The sequence below is a fragment of the Podarcis muralis genome, chromosome 10, assembly GCF_964188315.1.
Source record: "Podarcis muralis chromosome 10, rPodMur119.hap1.1, whole genome shotgun sequence".
Lineage (NCBI taxonomy): Eukaryota > Metazoa > Chordata > Lepidosauria > Squamata > Lacertidae > Podarcis > Podarcis muralis.
The window spans coordinates 44,012,023-44,031,996 of NC_135664.1; the positions used below are offsets into that span (position 1 = coordinate 44,012,023).

The 19,974-nt window shown below is 42.7% G+C and overlaps 1 protein-coding gene across 3 annotated transcripts; it reads right to left on the minus strand.

Moving 5' to 3' along the window:
• Window positions 1-1,174: 1,174 nt before the first annotated feature.
• LOC144328984 (uncharacterized) lies at window positions 1,175-19,442 on the minus strand. Of its 3 annotated transcripts, none has more exons than XM_077934911.1 (5): window positions 19,028-19,442; window positions 17,776-17,943; window positions 4,802-4,938; window positions 3,687-3,816; window positions 1,175-1,494 (listed from the first exon to the last, which is right to left on the minus strand). In XM_077934911.1, exons 2-5 carry the CDS (start codon window positions 17,781-17,783, stop codon window positions 1,293-1,295), a joined length of 477 nt encoding a protein of 158 aa, XP_077791037.1. In that variant the 5' UTR covers window positions 17,784-17,943; window positions 19,028-19,442; the 3' UTR covers window positions 1,175-1,292. The 3 variants fall into 3 exon arrangements, with proteins under 3 accessions (XP_077791037.1, XP_077791039.1, XP_077791038.1); XM_077934913.1 differs by lacking the exon at window positions 17,776-17,943 and adding an exon at window positions 7,171-7,212 and having other exon boundaries at window positions 1,176-1,494; window positions 19,028-19,440; XM_077934912.1 differs by lacking the exon at window positions 17,776-17,943 and having other exon boundaries at window positions 1,177-1,494; window positions 19,028-19,437.
• Window positions 19,443-19,974: the final 532 nt, after the last annotated feature.

Here is a 19,974-nt window from a genome sequence, read left to right on the forward strand (position 1 = left end):
GCCATTGGTCGCTTTAGTCTCCCACGCCCACTCCCAAGGGAAATATCCATGGGAAGTGGTTCAGTTTGTGCTGCATATGAAATGAGTGAATTCACAATCTTTTCACAGGCACATTGGCTACAATTTATTGGATTTCAAGGTCTTTAGAGCGAGAACATCTTTTTTTATATTAGTGCATACATTGAATTGGCTCCAAGAAGATGGACTGGCAAAAGCTGAAGTTTCTAAGGGTGAAGTCATGGAGGAAGTTGAAGGCCTGATGAGTTTCACTGAGAGTTGGGTGGGAGCTGTCAGTGGGTTGAAAGATATATATATATAGGCTGGAGAAGGCAACTGTGTATCTAGGTTGCAAAATCATTAAAAGGATTTTTAAAAGGAGTTCAGGGAGATGATGGTGATTTCCTTTTGTATGTCTGCCTTTCTTTCAGCACCTACTAAAGAAAGATCCATACTGTGAATTTCACAAGTCTTTTGAGAGAATATAAAACATAAAAGTTTAGTCCAAAAAGGAAGCAAAAAGCATGCAAGAGATGCTAGCAGAGGAAACTGTTAAACTTTTTTTTTGTTTGGATTGTACTATGCATACAAGACAACTCTCTGTATCATTATGTTTGTACTTTTCATTTCATACTGGATCATTTCAAATGGAAGCTTCATAATCCTTAACCAGAAATTCTCAGACTGTCTGAAAACCACCTCTCCCAAACACCCTCTTCAAATCCGATTCTGAAGTAAGAAAGCTCAAATTGTGTGCTCAAAAATAAGCCTTTTCTTTCAGACAAGGAATTGAAGGAAATTATTTATACATAGGAGTTCTAGGGATATGTAGGCTGTAGGAAGCCACAGCCAAAGGGGAAAGGGAGTGGGCAACATTTTGACCTCCAGATGTTGCTAAATTGCCACTCTCACCATCCCTGGTCATTGGTCATGTTTGCTGGGGCTGCTGGGGCTGATGGGACTTGTATGCCTGCTTTAGACAAAGATCCTTCTGCAGATACTAGGCTGATCTGCAACTGCATGCATGCTACTACCTACCAAACACGTGTTGGACGTCACGTGTACTGCTCAACTTTGTGTGTACACAGATTGTAGACATGTTGAACGTAACGTGTAAACACCCTTTATGACTGCCATTCATGGGGAAGAGAGAGAAACCTTCATAATAATAATATTGCACACATTTTCTTTTAGTCAATACTTCCTTTTATTGAGCTTTCTGATGAGGACCTCTGGAATAGAGATTGAGCAGAATTTCATCTTGGAGAAGAGCTAATTCCACTGAAGATGCCTTCTCATGTACCTCCTCCTCTTTTGCTGAAGCCGTACCTCCTCAGATGGATGCTGCCAAGCCTCTGGCTCCGCTGGGCCTTGTAGCGGATGGGGAAGAGGGTCCTGCTCATGACACTGAGGCGCTCGTTCAGCTCTGCCAGCCTCTTCTTCATGGAAAGTACTTGCTTCAGGAGATTGTCAATTGCTTCAGAGATAGGCCGGAGGCTGCCGGTCAAAGAAGATCAATATTAAGAATGTATACAGATCAGGATTATTATGGCAGTTCACTGCCAGTTTTTCTCAGTACGACTCAACACAATTCAGTCAGCACAGTTCAGAAGCCTGTATGTGTCACAACTGTTGTGATGATAAATAATCAGTGTGGTCGGAGGCTGCCGCTGATAGGAGGTGATCGAAGACTTTTGCAGTGTTAGTGCTAACAATGATTCCTCCCCAGGGATCCATCAAATCTCATGCCTACTGGACCTAGCCCAGCCTTACTCATTTTTGCAATAGGACCCATTGAAATTAAGGGCACATCACACATTAAGTGCCCTCAGCTGCAATATGTACTTAAAACATGAGATGAGTATGCAGAAATATTTTAAGTCCTGCCGGACTTTTTTAAGGCTGTAAGGCTGCAATCCGATATGCCCTTACCCAGGAGCAGATCCCATTGAGATCAGTGGGACTTCTGAGTAGACATATTGTGACTTGACCATAAGAAGGGGGCCTGAGGCTTGCTCTGCCAGTTCGCAATGCTTAGGATGAGGCACACCAACAGTTGTGTTAAGGCATCATCAAGCAAACTGTTATAACGCTGCATAGTATATACCAGCGCAAATAATTAGATCTAGCAGCTTCATCTGACCAAGTTTGAGAAATCCACTTCAAGGCTTGGATAGATGGTGGTGATTCTTCAATTAAATACCCTAAAAGTAGTAATTATTTATATAGCGTTGTTTGCAAGGTGGTTATATGAAAACTAACACTCATCCTGTTTATACATTTTCCTGTTGGTCATTCATTCACACACACACACACACACACACACACACACACACACACCTCTTTTGAATACATTTCCCCATCACTTTCCAAACTGCAAAAAACCCAGTTCTTCTTTAAAGTTGATGTTTTGCACTTGGGTGGCAGCCTGGAGGCAACCTGAGTGGAGATTTGACTCAAGGACTTTTTGGCACACAGCACTCTTAGGCTGCAATCATTCATTACCTCAGAGTAATTCCAATGGGACTTGCATCTGAGTCCTGCTGTTAATCACTAGCCTCTTAAAGGGCAGGCCTAGGGATGTCTACTCTGCATCAGCAGTAAATCTGAGTTCGGAGGACTTTCCTCCTTGCTATGGGTATAAGCCACCTTTGAACACAGATGCAAACAGAAACTGCTGCTAAAAGCATTTCTTGATCTAACAGAAACAACATTATTCAGTGTAATCATTGGAAAAATAATTAGCAATAACATTTATTATATATTTACGTTGACATTTCTTCCCATATAAACAGCCCATTAGAGACATTTGAACAGTTAACTACCACTCATGCTAAGTTTTACACTCACTTTTAAGAGCATGTTGTCCACATGGGAGTCCTTCATGCTCACAGCTGGTGCCATAACTGATTCAAGATATAAGCAAGCAGATCCGAAACACTCCGGTATCCCCATTAAAACCCACTTTTTATTGTTTCTGCCAAATATAGGTAGGGTTAATTTTACTAACTGATTTGTTGAAAATGGGATGGATTTTTAAGAACATTTTGCTCCCCCCTCTCCTCACTAAACTCTGCTTCAACTTTCCCCATCAAATCTGGCTGATAAATAAAAGAGAATGTTTTGCCTAAAGGGGAATAGGACCCCCCCCCCCAAGCCTTGAATTGCTTATCAGTTATTAAACTGAATGTTTGAAAACAAGCCAGTTTGGACCAATGTATGAAACATCATACTCATGCTTATTTAGGTGTAAATCACAGTGAGTTGGGACTGAGGCTCATGACATCCATACTGTTGTTTAATGCAGACAGCTTTCTGTACCTCTATGAATTCTCCATTGCCCATAGGATTTCTATTCCAAGTCACTGCCTTCCTTCACTTTCCCCTCCATCAATCCAGAAGTTACCATGCCCTCTCCTTTTCAGAGTATCCCTGGTATGAGAAAAAGTAGGCTCATCACTTTGAGAGTTGGTCTGTATTTACGCTATCGGGTAAAAGAAGTTGGGACAACCCAGGCATATTTCTTCCCATTCTAGTGACTCTCCATCACTAACAGAGTTTTAAGGCTAAAATCCTAGTTGCTCATCCAATCTTCCCCTTTGGGGTATAAAGAGTTTCAACACTGGGGAATTCTCTGTTCCAGAGAAAGCAGAGCGGAGAAAAGGCCAGCAATGCTCTTGTATTCTCACCTGGAAAGTTCAGGCAGGAGTGCGTCAGGGTGACTCAGCAAAGAGTGCTTCATTTGCCAAAAGATGCTGTTCCCCCACTTCTCCAGGGTGCGCGTAAAACTCTTTATGCCTTGGATATTCACTTTATCTGCTGCGATATCAGAATTCACGTGAGAATGAGGGGAAAGAAAAAATTCAGGGAGGGAGAAGCAAGTCATTAATCAGTTATTTTATCTTCCATTACACCTAAATCTTCATGGATTAAGTATCACTATAAATATACACATGTTTGCGTGTAATCCAGAGGTATGTGTTTGTGGGATTGCAGCCAGGTGCACAAAATCTGGCACATTCACATTCCCAAAGATTGCTTTTTGCTTATATTATTCTATTAATATTTTGACTGCTCCTTGCTAATGTTTTAACCCCCACCATTCACGGATTTGTATTTCTGAATTTGATATTTTTCTTTAGCTACATCTCTGAGCCTAGGTGTGTTTACTTAGAAGTAAATCTCATTGAGGACTGTAGCCTAATGACTTTACTTGTGCAATCACATCCCACAGATCATAATTGCAACTGATACACTATCTGGGGTAGTAAGCGCATTCATCCAAAGATAAAATTCTGTGGTGGAAGCATGTGACTGTACTTCTTCTGCAGGACAGGTGTTGAGATCTCCCACCCTTCCTTTAGGCAAAACCATAGTACAAAGACTCGTTCACAGTCACCAGGTGGCACTTCAACTCCCAATAGCTGCACATACACAAATACTGTAGCATTGTATATCTGGCTTCCTGTAGTGTGAAGGGTTGCCATACATCCATAATAACCAAGAGTCGGTTGTCAGAAACATATATCTGGGCTGAAATGTTTGGGGAAAAGCTCAACAACTTCTGTGTCCGGATTTTCACTTTTTGAAATATGGCAACCCTACTGGTGCGGAACTCAAGACTGGGCAGGAAACCAGAATTCACACAAGCCTTTATCAGAAACCTTCTTCTTCATATTAAGACGGTGCTATCAGTGTGCATGGGCGACTTGCAGAGTTAGAAAACTAAAAGTGGACAGGCTCCTGCCCGCAAGGAGCTTACAAATGACTCCTGCCTCTGCCTTAGCTTGCTAGCACCTCTTACCTCCTTCTCTGTAATTCCACTCCTGAATGTGATTCTGAAATGCCTTCTGACAGCTGCTGCTGGGCAGGAGGTGGAAGAAAAGGAGAAGTGTCAGGGTGCCCACAATGGGCACAACCAGAGCTTTCATCTTTGTGTTCCTGTTGTAAGAAAAGGATAAACCTGCTTTGATTTCCTGTTCTTTCAGAATCAGTTTGAATGTGCCAAAATAACACATGGTACAGCCCTCATTAGGCTGTATCACTATATACAGCACCAGGTGAGGAAGGCATGTGTTGAACAGCCCTCCGAAGGAACATAGGAACTTGCCTTATACCAAGCCAGCTCACTGGTCCATCTAGCCCAGTACTTTCTATTGCAGCACTCCAGGATTTCAGACAGTGGTCTCTCCCTGCCTCACTTGAAGATGCTGGGGATTGACTGTGGGACCTTCTGCATGCAAGGCAGATGCTCTAGCTCTGAGCTATGGTCCTTCCATGTACACTCCCCATCTCTAGAAAAGTAGCCAGTCAGAAAAAAAGCCTTATCCTTGACAAGCTAGTTTTCTATGTGCAGAAAAGCAGGGGAGCATTCAGGCCTTCAGTCCTTCCTATACCGCCTGAAGTGCTGCTGTCCAGGCAGGACTCTGGCATATGCTGTTTCTGCATATTCAAAACAGCCCTCACATAGGGTTGACAGTGAAAGGAAAGAAGCCTTTGAATGATGTGCATCACTCACAGGCCCCAAAATACTGTAATGGAGTCTAGGCAATCTATTGAGCATTCATCCTGATTTGCTTGCATAAAGTTTACATAGAGGTTAGATCCTATCTGGTCTTTATTGAGCATTCATTCTGACATTTTTGCCAGGAGATTATATGACTATATGTATCTAACTTACACTCGTCCTGATTTGCTTGTGGGCTGCTTATATTTTGTCCTGTTAATCATGGTTCATTCCACACTTTTCAGTGCATTTCCTTATCAGTTTCTAAAGTGTGAGAAGTCTAATTCCTTTTTTAAAAGTGGATTTCTTGTACTAGAGCGACAGAGTGCTTTAATCTGCTTCAGTTGCACAAACCTAAGCGCTCATCCACACTTTCATTTGTCCCATGATGATAATGATAATGATAATGATAATGATGATAATGATGATGATAATAATAATAATAACAATAATAATAATATTATTAATAATTTGTTATTTATACCCCACCCATGTGGCTGAGTTTCCCCAGCCACTCTGGGTGGCTCACAACAGAATTAAAAGCACAATAGAACATCAAACATTAAAACTTCCCTAAACCTGGCTGCCCTCAGATGTCTTCTAAAAGTCAGATAGTTTTTTATTTCCTTGACATCTGGTGGGAGGGCATTCCACAGGGTGGGCGCCACCACTGAGAAGGCCCTCTGCCTGGTTCCCTGTAACCTCGCTTCTCACAGGGAGGGAACCGTCAGAAGGCCCTTGGCTCTGGACCTCAGCGTCCGGGCTGAATGATGAGGGTGGAGACGCTCCTTCAAGTATACTGGGCCGAGGCCTTTTAGGGCTTTAAAGGTCAGCACCAACACTTTGAATTGTGCTCAGAAACATACTAGGAGCCAATTTCTATTCTTGGGCCTGAGAGGTTTCTTTTTTAATCTCCCCACTGTCCCTGGGAAAACCTGCCATCTACTGCTGAATCGGAACAAGGGGCTGTATCTCAATGGCAGACCACATGCTTGTATGTAGAAAAGCCCCTTACATCCCTGGCATCTCCGGTTAAAAGGGGCCTCTAATAATAGGGCCTTCATGGATCACTGCCTTGTCATGGCGAAGGCACCTGAACAACTCAGAGAAGCTATGAGCTATGCCATGCAGGGCCACCCAAGATGGACAGATCATAGTGGAGAGTTTTGACTAAACGTGATCCACCTGGAGCAGGAACCGGCAAGCCACTCCAGTATCCCTGCCAAGAAAACTCCATGGACCATAAAGAAGGCTGATCGACGAAGAATTGATGCTTTTGAATTCTGGTGCTGGAGGAGACTCTTGAGAGTCCCGTGGACTGCAAGAAGATCAAACCTATCCATTCTGAAGGAAATCAGCCCTGAGTGCTCACTGGAAGGACAGATCCTGAAGCTGAGGCTCCAATACTTTGGCCACCTCATGAGAAGAGAAGACTCCCTGGGAAAGACCCTGATGTTGGGAAAGATGGAGGGCACAAGGAGAAGGGGACGACACAGGACGAGATGGTTGGACAGTGTTCTCGAAGCTACTAACATGAGTTTGACCAAACTGCGGGAGGCAGTGGAAGACAGGAGTGCCTGGCGTGCTCTGGTCCATGGGGTCACGATGAGTCGGACACGATTAAACGACTAAATGACAACAATAACAGGGCCATGGAAGACTCCTACCTTGTGACCCCGGAGTGCTGCTGCCTGTTAGAGCAGTTAGTCCTGGAATAGCAAGACAAGCATGAAGTTAGTTTCCTATGTTAGCACCTTCTGTATGTCAGAGTCTACTTTGCCATGCAGATCTCCCTTGCAGATCTCCAAAGTATGCAGCCCAGTGCGAAAAAGTTTCTAATTGGCAGTATTACCACCAAACAACAAACATGTGCTAATATGCTAAATCTGTTAGGATTAGCATGCTGAGTTTAACAGGAGTTTAACGAGCACTTCTCTCCAACTTCATTGCAATATGAATTTCAGAATGACACATCTGCTTGCTGGTGTTGCAAGGAGGGAGGACCCCCAGAGGGCCAAAGAGACAGTGCACTTGTTGTTGTGTAAATAATAATGGAAGGAAATCCTGAGCTGCCTGAGGACTGTGTGGGATGGGGAGGGGAAGTTTAACTGCATCTCTCCTTGCCAAGGTCGGACGGAAACGACCTCACCCAAAGGGATCCTTGCCATTTTGAGGGAAGCCTCCACTGGCATGCAAATAGTAGCTTTAAGTCATGTTAAATTAGCAGTCCCCACTTCTCCCAGTCTGGAGGGGCGCCCACCCTGTGGAACAGCCTCCCATCAGATGTCAAGGAAATAAACAACTATCTGACTTTCTGAAGGCAGCCCTGTTTAGGGAAGTTTTTAATGTTTGATGTTTTATCACATCATCATCATCATTATTATTATTATTATTATTATTATTATTATTATTATTATTATGTTGGGAGCCGCCCAGAGTGGCTGGGGAAACCCAGCCAGATGGGTGGGGTATAAATAATAAATAATAAATAATTACTTCTTATTATTATTATTATTATTATTATTATTATTAGCAGGCTTCCCTTTCAAAAAGCATGCATTCCTCCAATTAACATGGCATTTACTTGGGCCTTAATTTTATATCTCCAAGGAAGTTCACTTGGCGCCTTCACTATACACCTTTAGATGCCAGGCAAAAATGTTCCTTTTTAACCAGGTCTTTGCCTGACTTGATCAACATCCTATACTCTTTTTAAAATGCTGGCTCTTTGGGGGTTGTTTTTTTAAAAAAATGGATTGTTGTTTTTGTTTTGATTTTATGTATTTGATATTTTATGTGAACCACCCTAAGACCTTCTGGTATGGAGTGGTATAGAAATTAATTTAATAATAATAATAATAATAATAATAATAATAATAATAATAAGAAGAAGAAGAAGAAGAAGAAGAAGAAGAAGAAGAGAAGGGCCAGTAGCACCTGCCTTGTATGTAGAAAACCCAAGTTTAATCCATGACACCCCACCAAATAGGGCTGGGAATGTCTCCTGCTCAGTGGCGGTCACTGGGGTAGAGGAGTAGTGCTCCCCTGACCTCCTGCCCTCCATTTTGCTGCTGCTTGGTGGGAGGGAGAGAGGCCTTGCCACTCCCAATGCTGGTGACAGGAGGCCAGGTGAGTTGCTGCACTGCCTTGCCATCTGCTGTATGAAATCCTGGAGAGCTGCTGCCAGTCCTTGTAGACAGTCCTGAGCAAGGTGTACTCAGTCTAATCTGACTCAGTATAAGACTGCTTCCTGTGTTCCTTGCCTAGACTTGATGAAAATGCCAGAAAATTAGATCCTATCGGATCAAGGCTATTCGATGAATTGGCATAAGGCCAACAAGGCCATTGACTCTGTTGAGTCTTAAAAATGTTCTTACGACAGAGAAAGTAGGAAGTGGCTGGCAAGCGCCTTGTCGTTGAAAGACTTGGAGAAATAAGGCTTCCCCTTTAATTCAAGCTTGGCTAAATACATACTTGTTTACAACAGAAATGAATAGACTGAATTCTTTCTAAAGACAAATGTACGAAAGGGAGAATGCTTGACATGTCTTCTGAGAAGATACAGCTACAATTCATTTTATTCTGGAACAATTTAAATCCTAACTGTCAAGTGGAAAGCCATGTTTTATTGATATGATGAGGGTTTTTGGATTAATCTGTCAGTTCATCACAGCGAAACTGTTTATTTGTTAACTGGAACCTTATATATTGGATTAATCCATCTATGAGTGTCTATTGGCTGAAGAAAAATCAACCACCACATTCCCCCCCCCCCCGTATTATCTGTTTTTCTGATACGACATTCTGCGTATAAACAACCTTTAAATGGAAAATAAAGGAGTCTGAAGTTCAGTTGCTTGGCCTGACTCTCTCCAACAAAAAATGATCCAATAAAAACAATGCCTCTTAGCATTTCATTCTACTTCCAGTGTTCAGACTCTTGAGTGTCATTGTGTATGTCACCAAAACAGCACCAGAAGCATACAAGGAGATAGCATCTGTAGGCCTGGGGGACGACCAAGGTTTGCAGAAGTACAAATCAAGAGGGGGGGGGGAACAAAGGGAGACCTTAGAACAGCCCAGTGAGAACTGAGTGTTCCATGTTCGTTGAATGCTTATAGAAAGGGGGGTGGGTCAGAAAATCAGGGAAAGGGAGAATAGAATTATTATTATTTTATTTATTTATTTATTTATTTATTTATTTCCCGCCCATCTGGCTGGGTCCCCCAAGCCACTCTGGGCGGCTTCCAACAAAACACTAAAATACAATAACCTATTAAACATTAAAAGCTTGAAGAATGAAGTGGCTGGAATCCTGTGGCTCTATGCTGCAAGATTTTGTTGCAGGTCTGATGGGTTTATTTTATGGCCACATTCACAACATATGCTTAAGGCATTACGATACCAATTTTTGCGCTCCTAACAGTTTTGTGCCTGGGGCAATTTCCCCTGTGGCCCCCCTGATGTTAGGCCACTGGCTGTACACAAACTAGACACCGTCAGGTCTGATTCACACAAAATGGAATGAAAGGAGTTGAGGTAATACAAGCAGAGGTTGGGCCTATGGGAAAACAGTCCTATGACTGATTCACTGTGTGCCCCATTTTGCTTTACAAATGGAAGTTTGACCACAGCCTTCCTCGAGTTGGTCAGGAGTTGTGCTAATTTGCTTTTCATTAAACTGGGGAGGATTTTGTTATTGCCTTGAGAGGGCTAAGTCAGTATTGCTGGCCATCATCCATAAGGTTTATATCATGATTAATCAGAATTGCATAGTTTCTCGTTTGAGAAATGATTGACAAAGTAATTTTTAAAAAATGGCAGAGACACAGAATTCATGTATTTCAGCTGCTTGGTCTTATGGTAAACCCCTGAGAAAATTCAATTACCCTTCCATTGAAGTATGACCTTCATCTCCTAACAGCCTGGGAACAGCTCCAACCCAGCCACTTGGTACCCTTAGGAATTAGTCAGAGTTGGTTCAAATACGAATAAATCTGAGTTCATTTCCATATTTAATGAAATATAGTTTCCTTCTTGTTTTATGTGTGTTAATCATTGTTAGGTTAACACTGCTAAGATTAAAATGATGCACATGAAAAAAAGACTCCGATCCTATGGCTGTTCAAAAAGAAGTCTAAAAAGGTAAAGGTACCCCTGCCCGTACGGGCCAATCTTGCCAGACTCTAGGGTTGTGCGCTCATCTCACTCTATAGGCCGGGAGCCAGCGCTGTCCACAGACACTTCCGGGTCACGTGGCCAGCGTGACAAGCTGCATCTGGCGAGCCAGCGCAGCACACGGAACGCCGTTTACCTTCCCGCTGGTAAGCGGTCCCTATTTATCAACTTGCACCCGGGGGTGCTTTCGAACTGCTAGGTTGGCAGGCGCTGGGACCAAACGACGGGAGCGCACCCCGCCGCGGGGATTCGAACCACCGACCTGACGATCGGCAAGTCCTAGGCGCTGAGGTTTTACCCACAGCGCCACCCGCGTCCCAAGCAAAAAAGAAGTCTAGCTGAGTTCAATTTTTCAATCTTAGTTTTGCAGTCCCTCCTCCCTTTCAAATGTTTTAAGTTTTACAATTTCAAATAAACAGGTTTTACATTACCAAATGGACAACACCACCTCTGACACCCCAGTGTGGCACCCTTTTCCATCCATGCAATTCCACACCATATGTATATACTTAGACATAAGTCCCACTGAGCTCAAGTACATGTGCATAGAATTGCACCCTCAGTCTACACCAGAGATGGGAATCCCGTGACCATGCAGACATTGTGGGACACCAACTCCCATGATCCCCAGCCAGTGTGGCTCAGGACCAATGGGAAAAATAGTCTTTTCACCACCAACTAAAGATGTATCTGTTCCACCTGGCCTGCACAGGTTAATGAGATGCCTCCTCCATCACTTTATGATTATGTTCTGTGCTGCGGCCGGCTATATTTATGATAATTATGATAATGGTGGTTTTTGTTGGTGGTGTTTTTATTCTGTGTTTTACTTTAGACTGCTTACCAGCCTGAGAATTCTTGTTGAAGGGCGGTTCACAATCATCACCATTATAATTACCCCCCTCCTTCTCCTAAACCTACTGTCCCAAATGCCTGGTTTTCAGGTAGGCTTGAGCCCCGTGGCCTGCTGTTCTACAAATTAAGGCACGCAAGCTGCACACATTTCAAAGTGGGATGTTGGTGTGGGGTTTTTGGACCAGTTCCGCCCACCCCACGACAAAATTCTTCCATACGTACAGTTCAGTTCTAGAACTTCAGGCCAAAAGCAGGAAGGATGCATATGTGCCCCTCTTTCAGGTAAATTGCTTTAACGCCAAGATGATATACGTATATAGTCAACGTTAACCCGAGGACTGACACTGAAATTGGTGGCGGCAATATCACAGCATTTAAAACAACAATGTAAACATGGATAGGGCTGCATTATTAAACTGTTTAAATAAAATATGTATTTATGCAAGAATATCTTCCCTAAATACTTGGAACCTGCTTACCTCTTTCTTTCTTTCTTTCTTTCTTTCTTTCTTTCTTTCTTTCTTTCTTTCTTTCTTTCTTTCTCTCTCTCTCTCTCTCTCTCTCTCTCTCTCTCTCTCTCTCACACACACACACACACACACACACACACAATGATTTGCTGGAGATTATTTTTCCTGAAGTACCAGCCGTACCATATTTCACTGGTAATAATATTCTCACTGACTTTCTCTATAAATTCTTATTAATAATTAATCACTCCCCCTTTCCCCCCTCCAAATAAACAGTCTTTCCTTTTAAAATGAATTCCGTAATGAAAATGTCTGATCAGCCATTCCCAGCAGAGAAGGACCAAAGTATGTAATATCAAAAGGCTGAAACGGCAGCACAAATCTCTGAGGTCAAATAGACCAAAGAGGAGGATGCACCCGCTTTTCGGCAGCCTTGGTCCTACGAGACGAGGTGACTTTGATCTTGCTTCGTTTAGGATATGAAAGGCAGCAATAAATCCCCTCACATCTGGGGATCCAAAACCTGACCTTCTTGATCACAGGTTCTATAAAACATAAACTGTAAAATTTCAAACACAAATCCCAGATGTTGCATTTTCTGGGTCTCCTGAGACCCGTTCCTCTCCTCCATTTCCCATATTATGATCCTTTGAATTCCTATTGATTTTGATGTGTAACATTCTTTACCGCTGGTGAGACAACAGTATTGTTTATAAAACAATGCCATTTCCCTGTGCCTAGTGTTTATAATTTAAGACTGGGGACAATTGTTTTGGTTATGCTTATATTTTCAGACAGCTGAAGGTAGTATGACAGGCCCCTTATCACTTGTGGTGGTCGCACTCTTTTGTTACCGTAATTGTCCTTCAGACAAGCAGAGCTTGTGTCCGTGCAGAGCTTGTGTCCATTTCTATCAACCCAGAGCAGGGCAGTGGCTACCAACAGTCAGAGCATGGACTGATCCAGTGACCTAGACCAATTGGGGAGCTGTCCAGCAGAAGCCAGAGTTGGGTTAGGCAAGATTATATGTGGGACTTCTTAGTTGCAACAGCAGCTAAGAGGCAGAGATGAAGGAGTTTCATTTTAAGGCTTGCCTCTTCCTCCAAAGTAAATACACATTGAAATACTTTATTGTCACTTGTACAACTTGTATTCAGTGAGATTACACAAGCACCCCCCACTCAGCTCTCTTAGTCTTAATTCCCCTCGTTTACTGACGCACACCCACCAAACCCGAAAGTCAGTTGCCCTGTTGTTATCTTTTCATTCAGCAGCCTAACAGCCCATGGATAGAAGCTGTCTTTACCCTGTTGGTGCGACTAATCATGCTTCTATATCTTCTGCCCGAGGGCAGGAGATCAAGAAAGTGCCGGCCAGGGTGTGAATCATCCCTGAGGATTTTCCTCACTCTCCTGAGGAAATTAATGCTTGCCTCTTCCTCCAAAGTAAAGCTGAGGGGCAGCAAACCTTGGGCTGTTGAGCAGACATTCTCATCTCAGGCCTGGGCTTTTGGCATGGGTCTGTCACCACCTCTGCCCCTACTGTGATGCTGGACCAGATATTGGGGAAGGGCCCCATCAGGGTGTATTGGACAGTGTCACAGCTTTTGAGGGCCAGGGTGTCACCAAGGGTGGTAGCCTCAGGCTGTCCCTCAAGGGGCATTAGAGACATAGGCTCTAACCTACCTTATACCAAGCCGGAGCATCTGCCCATCTATCTTGGTATCGTCGACTGGCAGCAGCTGTCCAGGATTTCAGGAGATATCAGCGGTTAAACCTGGACCTTCTGCAAGCAAAGCATGTGCTCTGCCACTGAGCCACACCTTCTCTGCATGATCCCAGTCTACGCCCTGACCTGCAGGAGGGTGTGTGTATTTCCTGACACCGTGAAAGGTGAACAAATTTCCTCGAGTGACTGGAATCCCTTCAAAAGCCAGGTCACCTTAACATTATCAGGTCACAGGTTTCCCTATGCCTCAGACAGGGAGGCAGACACATGTTTTATGCAAATGCATGCTCTTTTGGCTTTCTGTTGAGCTTACAGTTCTCTTCCCCCTTTCTACCCCATGCTCTGGGCTCAAGAAAGGGCTCTGGCCCCAACCCAAGCTCCCTCAGAATCTGTGCCTCTAGAATCTGTGCCTCTAGATCCAGCCAGCAGGACCGTCCAGTGTTTTGTTCTCTGCGTCTACACTTTATAATCTCTTACCCCTCCCAGCTCTCCTCTCACCACCCCTGCCCCTTTTGATCCTCTTTCCCCATCCTGGGTGTCTCTTTCGATGGAGCTTGCCAACCAGGCGTCTTCGGGAGCAGTCGTTTGTTTCTTTCTTTAGCAGGAACATTTAGCAGCCTACTCTCAGTCCAAAGAATCCCGGAGCGGCCACCATAGTTTCAAAACAATCACAACTGGATCAGTGAAAAAATGTTTGGGTTTGTTGGTTTGTTTTTAATTAAACCCAGCAGAACAGCAAAATCAGCCTAAAAACAGCACTGAAGGTTAATTTCAAGATGTCACAGCTGAGGGAAGTGCCTCAGTCATAAGCATGCAAGTGGGTGTGTGGTCTCATGCTATGACTCCATAGCAATGTTCTCAACTATGTGTATAGGATGCATAAACACAGTATCTTTAAAGCACATGCTTCCCCTCAAAGAGTTCTGGGCATTGCAGTTTAGCCCTCATGCAGTTACAGTTCCCAGCAACCCTTAGTAAACTACAGTGCCCAGAATTCTTTGAGGGGAAATCACGTGTTTTGAATGTGCTTTAAAGGTATAGAGTGTACACAGCCATAGGCTCTGGAGTATGTAGAGTTTGTACATATATAGGGACTGTGCAAATAAGGGGTTAGCGTGGGGGTTGCCAACCCAGATACCATGGCATCTCCAAAGGTGACCAAAGAAAAAAGAATAAAAATTCACAAAAGAACTGACTTCATTTCCCTTGATTCTTAACCAATCTTGCCTCATCTACAAGCATGTATTTTATTAATGCAGTGCCTATTGGAAAACAAATGATTTCGCTGCCACTATATTAGAATTTCTCACTGACATAAGTGATAATTACTACTTCTTCTCCTTCAAGCCATTCCATGGAAGCTAGTTAATCCAGTTGGCTCCGGAGAAGGGCTGACTGCCGAAGCAAGTCCACGTGAGAACATATCCTGTGGGGGAACTTCTTGAGCCAAATCTTGCTGGAAGGATTCTCATTAGCTCTGCCAAAGTTTGAATCAAGCCCTGCGCTTGTGCTGAAACAGAACAAAACAAAATACGGCTGCAGTGCTAGTCAGCATTCATTCCATGTCTGCTTAAATGAAATGGTGTTAAAATATGGGCCAGGCTAGACACCATGGCAGTAGATCTGTGAGATGAAATATGGATCTGGTGCCATCATATTGAAAGGTGAGGTCGGCATTGAGTGATGAGGAGTGCATCAGCCCTCCTCTTCCTGCCCAAAGCTGACCTCCATACAGTATGCCTCCATGCAGTGTTGAGTTCCTATGCCAAAAGCGCTAATTCTGAGAGCAAAGCACTTGTGGGGCAGCAGGAAGGTAGGGGACAAAGGGGGAATGAGTCTGAACTCTTCACACAGGCTCCTTTGGATCAACAAATCCAACCTCCACTCCTAGGTAAACTATGGAACTCACTCCCACAGGACAACCACCAGCACGGAGGGCTTTGAAAGAGGATTGGAAAAATTCATGGAGGGTGAGACTATCAACGGCGACTAGTCATGACGGCTATGCTCTGCTTCACAGTTGAAGGCAATAATGCTTCCAAATACTAGTTGCTGGAAAACACAGGCGGGGAAGGTGCTCTTGTTTCCCAGAGACATCTGGTTGACCACGGTGAGAACATGATGCTGGACTAGATCGGCCATTGGCCTGATCACGCAGCCTCCTCTTATGCTTTTATGTTCTTTCTTCCTACTTGATTGGGGAAGTTTTATGTTGAGACATTGTCCTATCTACCAACATCACAACTAGCATGGGCCTCTGAGAAAGAATTTGGTTCTTTCCTTGACCCCAAAGCCTCGTGTGGTCCTTTCAATGCTTTGAAATCTCCACCTCTGGCACCATCAGGCTCCATCAATGATCCAGCAGATATTTCTATGCGCAAAACCTGCCAAGTTCTGCCTAGTCTTGCTTTGGTCCACTGAATTCAAAAACGGCTCAACAAATGACATGCCAGATTCTACCAGGCTCCATCCATGACCCAAAGAAGTGAAGTCTCATTGGTTGTCTGAAATATGATGGGAAGAAACACACATGCAGGCTTTCCTGACCACAGGACATAAATGTTATTATTTATTATTCTTTGATTTATATACCTCCCTTTATCCAAATTTTGGAATGCCCTCCATAGAGAGGCTTGCCTGTCAACTTTACTGCTTGGGTTTTGTCAGACAATTTAAAGAAAGATTTGAGGATGGAATAATGCCCCTTACGTCTGCTGAGCTGTTGCCATTTTTCTTGCTCTCTTGCTGTCCGTATTATTTCTACTTAATTGTTTTCCTTTTTATTGATGTTTTTAATGTTGTCAGCTGCTGAGGACCATTTGAAGGAAAAGTGGGACAGAAAAGTTTTCAACGAGTAAATGCTATTTGAAAAATACAAACAAACAGGTGTGACCACCAACATGAATCTCTCTATCTCTTTTAGTCATGAATCCCACCATCCCTAAAGAATGTATGGGGAATTTGTCATTCCTATCCTATATCCTCATTTCTCATCCCCTCTCCTCACATGACATTCCTCTTCCATGTGATAAAAAACAACAACATCTGCTGTAACTAGACATGTGTGATGCTCTCAGGTCACCAGGATTCTACACTCTGCAGCCAAATAATGCGCAAATATGTCAGTTCCCAGCTTCAGATTCCTCCCCAATTTTCTCTTCCCTATTTGCTTTCAACATTTCTCCCCAAGGTATTCTATTTCCAATATATTTTATTCCTACATATGACAGAGATAAGCAGAGACATAGCAAAGAGAGATTTTATGTGCATCTTTCTTAAATCCTTACGGCAAAGGGGAAATGTTCACCCCCTCAGTTTTCATCACCACAGAACTCTTACCCCCCCCCCCCCCGCAATACAGCTGCAGATATTCAAGGTTATTCTGTCCCATTGCCAAATATGGCCTTCATTTCCGAGAGGCTGCTATCTCCTGCAGCCTGATGAGAACATGCTGTACTTAACACAAGAATGTGAGGAAGTGAGGTCTGCTTTTGCTTGCTTTTGACTGCATCTATTGAGTAAAACAATACTGGGCCAGGAATAGTGGGAGTGTTGCTAAGGAAGGTTAAAGACCTTTAACTAGTTTTCAGTTGCTCAGATATTTGTAAACTGCTCTCATACAATTTTGAGCAAAACAGGAGAGCTTGACACACATTTCCAGGTTTTTCCACTGATTTAAAAATTGTGTTTGAATTAGGAGAGATGTGATTCGGATTCCAGTGATTATAAGTAGCATATTCAATTGCTTCTGCTGTTAAAACACAGGCTGCTTCTGCACCTTTTTTTTTTTTTAAAGCAATGCCCTGGTTAAACACTTCCATCCAGACAAACTGAAGAAAGTTGAAAGTGGCAAGAAATTTTTTCCTCTGGAAAATCCTTAGCCCCCTATTACTTTATTATCATATTCCAGAACAATATTACATTATTGTGCTGTATTATGGTATCCTAATGCAGACTACTGGTTTAAATTATTGGTACACTGATAGTAAATACAAAAATAAATGTATCTGTGATAGATATTACTGGGTAACAATGGCTTACCATGCCATTAGCTTACCAAACCTTATGCTGTTATGCTGTTATAAGCAGTTAAAATGCATCATCTTCAGGACTGACATGCTCATGCAGAAAGTCTCAGGATCAGGCAAGAAGTCTCATTGAACTCAGGTAATTTGGTCCATATATGAATTACATGCTATTAGTAGAGTCCTTAGAATGAAGGGGGAAATGCATTTGTGTCACACAACTTGCTAAATAATATTGCACATAATAATTCAGATCTGATAGCAAATTAAGAATTTGCTGAATTGATAGATTTAATAAAGACATATGTTTCTACTCAAAATATGAAGTGAAATTTGTGCATGAAAAATTGTAGCTATTGAGATTTTAAACAAAGCTGGAGATACCTTTTGTGCCTCGGTCTTTAAAACTCTTTTGCCCAATTTTGCCCATAGAATTTGATGCAATAAAATTATATGCTTCATTGCTTATTCTCTGATTACTATGCTAAGCATATCAGGCTTTCATTTTCAATGATCAAGAGAGATAAATATGCCTTTCAGGCTTCCTGCTACATTAACTGTCTCTTAGTTGGCTTTCATTTGCAGAGTTTTATTGGGTTTTGTTTTTTTTTAAAAAAAGATTTTGAAAATGAGTTACATTGCATTAGAGAAAATGCAATGGTTATAAAAGAAGAAGATATAAGATCTAGATAGATTCACCTCTAGGTACATTTTGCCCATTATTCACTATGGATGATAGATAGATATAGATAGATAGATGATAGATGATGATAGATAGATAGATAGATGATAGATAGATAGATAGATAGATAGATAGAGGTCTACACTAAAAGTGGCAAGTTGTCTTGGAACGAATAAAATAAGAATAAAATGAAGAAAATAGGATGACCTTGGGTCTGTGCAGTTGTACATCAACAGATACATTATAACTACATAGCCTAGATAGGTAATCTGTACCTTTCAGAGGCTTATATTGTCACACGTAGAATATCCACACAGAAACAATTACAGTTATTTACTTTCTTTCTGCAAGAAACTCATCTTGCACTGCTTACTATTCTGAGCTTTTATGAACATTCAGTTAAGTAAGACTGAGCTTTTTTCAGATAGAGTCTCCTTTCTTCTGCCTGGATTTCTCTTCTGGACTATTTGCCACATTCAAATTTCGAGATGGTTTGTTATGTCATGTAATCAGCTATGTCATCAGCTATGGAAGACACAAATTATTCCTTGACTAAGGAAAGGATGAGTCTACATGCAAACTTTACCTGGACTCCACAGGACAATCCTCCTGAGACGAGGCTCCCAACAAGGCTCTGTTGCTTCTCCTCCTCTTTCATTGCCACCCCTCTGGACCTCAGCTCACAATGAGTGACGTGTCCCACTTCTTCTCCCTAGTCCACATGTTTTCCCCAACTTTGTTTGGAGCTTCTTCCAGCTGCTCCTTTCTCACCCTCCCCTCCCATCCACCTATTCAAGCTGAACATCTCCCCAACACATGGGAGCCGTATGGGACCATAAACTTCTGCCAGTGGCACTACAGTGCCTTTTCAAAGTTTATTCTCCTGTTCAGCAGCAGCTTCTGGTCCATGGCTCCCTGCTACCTTCGTAGCCCCACAATTCTTTGGCAGCCAGTATCATTAGATGGTCTCTCTTGCTTTCCATAGTTTCCACTACTAAGTAGCTTCCCTTTGTGGAAGACAGAAATTTCTAGCCAGCAAGTCGTGAATTTGTTCCCCTATGTTGTTTCCGTTGATTGCCAATTAATTTGCTGCTGATTACTTCATCCTTGAGACATTATGCCAAAACTATTTCTGTCAAAGTAAACAAGGAGAGTGGACTTGGGGGTTTTTGTGTGTGTGTGTTTTTGACACGCATTCCTCTACTCTTAAGTTCCTGGGCTGCCAAGCTAAACACAAGCAGACCTAATCAATGTAGTTGTATAAGAGACTTCCCAAGAAACATGAGGTATTGCAATCTAGTGACTGAACTAGTGGAGTCCTGGATTCAAAAGTGAGCCAGTACATTAAGATGTGCTGTGCAAATATGTACTAGCTGTGGTTTATAAAAGAAGCCATGAATATTGTCTTGCATCATGGGTTGCAAAACACACTTGAAACAGTTCAGTGATCTTACTTTCTTGCCCAATATCCCTCCTGAAGCTTCCATTTGCCACACTTGCTATTGTTCAGTTGAATTTGGGGCTTGTTGTTTT